Raw genomic sequence first — 3,111 nt, 5'->3', positions numbered from 1 at the left:
TGGGAACGTGTTAAATATAGATTATCATCTGGCATTCGATGTTGCCCTCATCAGTTATCGGTGATAAATGAATCGAGAGGGTCATAAGCTTGGGATAATACGACAGCAGACCAATCGTGCCACCATGTGATTATCTGTGCCAGGACCTCATCTTAGCCAACCCTAACTCTAACCCTAACCCACTGTTAGTGGGACTACACAGTTTTGTCCAGTGGGACACCGTTTTGTTCAACAGTGCAATTCTCCTTTGACAGTACCGTAACTTAAAGTGTTTATTTACATTGCTTTGTGAATAAACAAGGATATGGATATGTGACAAACACATTCCCACCTGGCAATAATCATTGCCCTCATTATCCAGCCTTGGGCTCTGCTGCATCTGATATGAGCTTGCCTTCGGTTGGATAAACCTGGGCAATGATGAATATCCGGAAGATAATCTATATGTATTAAGTCAAACAACATAGTATGTTTAAGACCAGTTATCTTTATAAGAAAACAAAAAACCCAAGACAAACTTGATGATAGATTTTAAGCAGCAGTGAACCCTACCAGTAAGTGTCCAGCGTAGTGTGCCATTAAATAGACTTATCGTTTTCATAAAATATTAGAAAAAGTTTCAAACATTTCACCAATTATCTGCAGTTAGTACATAAAAAAAGGAAACAAAACTTAAAAAATATTTTTCAACATTCCCCAGATCCAGTCTCTTTCTCTTCACACATAGGCCCTCTCTCTCTCTCTCTCTCTCTCTCTCTCTCTCTCTCTCTCTCTCAGCTCTCTGTCTTGGGGTATTTCTGCTTTGCCATTGTGATGAAGTCCTCAGCACTGTCCAGAGAAACCAAACGGTCCTGAGAAAGAGGAGGAGGACGAGAGAGGGAGAGGGAGAGAGAGAGAGAGGCAGAGTGTGAGGTTAGAGCTTTTCTAAGCTTTTCTTCTAGCTACTGCAGTGTGTGTGTGTGTGTGTGTGTGTGTGTGTGTGTGTGTGTGTGTGTGTGTGTGTGTGTGTGTGTGTGTGTGTGTGTGTGTGTGTGTGTGTGTGTGTGTGCGTGCGCGTGTGTCTGGAGCTAACTACTGGCTTTATCAAATTGTGTGCACACTGCCAGTAGAAGGACATCCACTAATTATGTTTCACATAAGTTGAATACTTTACCCACACGAAGTCCGAGATCCACATTGGATCCATGATGTTCCCATGTGGATCCTGAGATCCACATGATTAGATTTTTTTAAGCACTGAAACCCCAGCATTTATATTGTGGGGAAAGCTTTTGCTGAAAATAGCGGATCGACGCAACACGTTGCGTCGCGTCGTGAGCTTGTCGATCGGCTATTTTCAGTGAAAGCTTTCAAGACACTAGTATGGAGCCCTAAGGGACTCAACCATATGGGGTTTAAGTGGGATAATGCATGTGTACCATAACGTAAAGGTATCTCTCCGAGGTTCCTGTTCCAGAAGGGAACAGAGAGGTTTGATCCAGTAGCCGCTGTATCAACTGACTGGCTCTGTTCAGGTGCTCCCAGTCCATACCCAGCAAGTTCTGCTTGTTCACTGACAGCAGGGCCTCCACCTCACACTGGTAGCCTACAGAGAGAGAGAGAGAGAGAGAGAGAGAGAGAGAGAGAGAGAGAGAGAGAGAGAGAGAGAGAGAGAGAGAGAGAGAGAGAGAGAGAGAGAGAAGAGTAGCTTAATCTACTACAGTTCAATTCACTTGAAATTATTATTACTTGCTTGATTGATTGAATACTTTATTAACAATTAGCAAAAGGTACAGTGGTACACTTATACAAACTATACTATACTTGTTTACATTGTGGTCCTTTGTATTCAATTCATCAAGACATATAAAGACATAAAAAACGGAATCGTTTGAAATGGGGGTCCATTGCTTAATAACTGTCAATTTGGGGGTCTGTGACATGAATACGTTTGAAAACCCTAGATAATCTTTAGGAATATTGTTCAAAAGTTATTTATGTAAGTAGTCTATCATTACACATTGGGCTTTGTTTAAATGCAAAAATGTGAGTCCAATAATGCAAACATCTGTGTTCAAAATAGAACAGACCAAGTTGCAGTAGAATCTTCTTCCATCGCGTGCTGACCTCTCGTCTGGTATAACGCAGAGTGTGTATGTCATAGTTCAGCTTCTCCCATTCCTACACACACACACACACACACACACACACACACACACACACACACACACACACACACACACACACACACACACACACACACACACACACACACACACACAGAACAATAATATATTTTCAGGGGAATATTTGGGCTTCACACATCACATTGAAACTCGAAACAGATCAAGATATTGTGTTACATCCTGTGTAATCTCTCGATTTTTTTTTTTGCTCATCTTTTTTCCTTTTGTTCTCAGCACCACAGCCTTAAACATGTAATGTTGTAGTTAGTAGGAATAAACACAGAAGCACCCGGGAGGATGTGGAATATGAAAGGGGAGGAGCCAAACCGAGTTCCTGTCTTTACACAAAAAAAATCAGGTGGTACCTCAGTTTTCTTTTCTTGTTTTTTTGTCTCAGTTTTTTTTACGCACTGGATTCCCAGATTGCATCAAGTGTGCCTTGTTTCAACTGCTGCTTAAAGACCCCTTTTCAAACATTGCATAACCTCATTGCAACTTGCCCCAGAGATTTCCAGTTACAGTAGTGAATAGAATAGTAGAATATAGTAGTGAATTGTAGAATTCGGTTAAATAGGTTTATGGTATGTTTTGCTTTGTTGTGTCGGTATCTATGTTGTATATGATCAGCAATACCGGTAACCAGTGTATCAAAAAAGATACTTTTGAATTGTGTAACTATGTCTGAAAAGGTGTCATATAATCCCATGAGGGATGGGCCACGAGGTGGCATGCCACTTAAATAAAATAAAATCATTCATTCATTCATTCATATAATCCCCCAAAATGCACTTCTCGATTACTCGATTGATCTAAAAAAGTAACTGATAGAATAACCACTAAGAACATGTCCGATAGTTGCAGCCCGCAGGTAGCAATACATCCTCCAAACACTGTCTCTGCTGAGTCTGTGATATCAGTAAATCAGGTGTTGTAGTGTATCTGAACT

The 3,111-nt window shown here is 40.8% G+C and overlaps 1 protein-coding gene across 1 annotated transcript in view; it reads right to left on the bottom strand.

Moving 5' to 3' along the window:
• Positions 1-773: 773 nt before the first annotated feature.
• Positions 774-3,111, bottom strand: part of LOC308106312 (melanoregulin) — a gene marked incomplete at both ends in the record, with an annotated part of 7,432 nt that continues 5,094 nt past the window's right edge. Inside the window, 3 exons of the mRNA XM_080457353.1 lie at positions 774-851; positions 1,419-1,585; positions 2,070-2,160. Of these exons, the coding sequence (XP_080313479.1) occupies positions 774-851; positions 1,419-1,585; positions 2,070-2,160 (336 nt within the window). The remainder of the gene's footprint in view (positions 852-1,418; positions 1,586-2,069; positions 2,161-3,111) is intronic.

Source organism: Gymnoscopelus braueri (genome assembly GCF_963280865.1).
Source record: "Gymnoscopelus braueri genome assembly, chromosome: 18".
Lineage (NCBI taxonomy): Eukaryota > Metazoa > Chordata > Actinopteri > Myctophiformes > Myctophidae > Gymnoscopelus > Gymnoscopelus braueri.
Note: the sequence above shows the minus strand (reverse complement) of the source record. Positions and strands in the feature narration are given on the sequence as shown.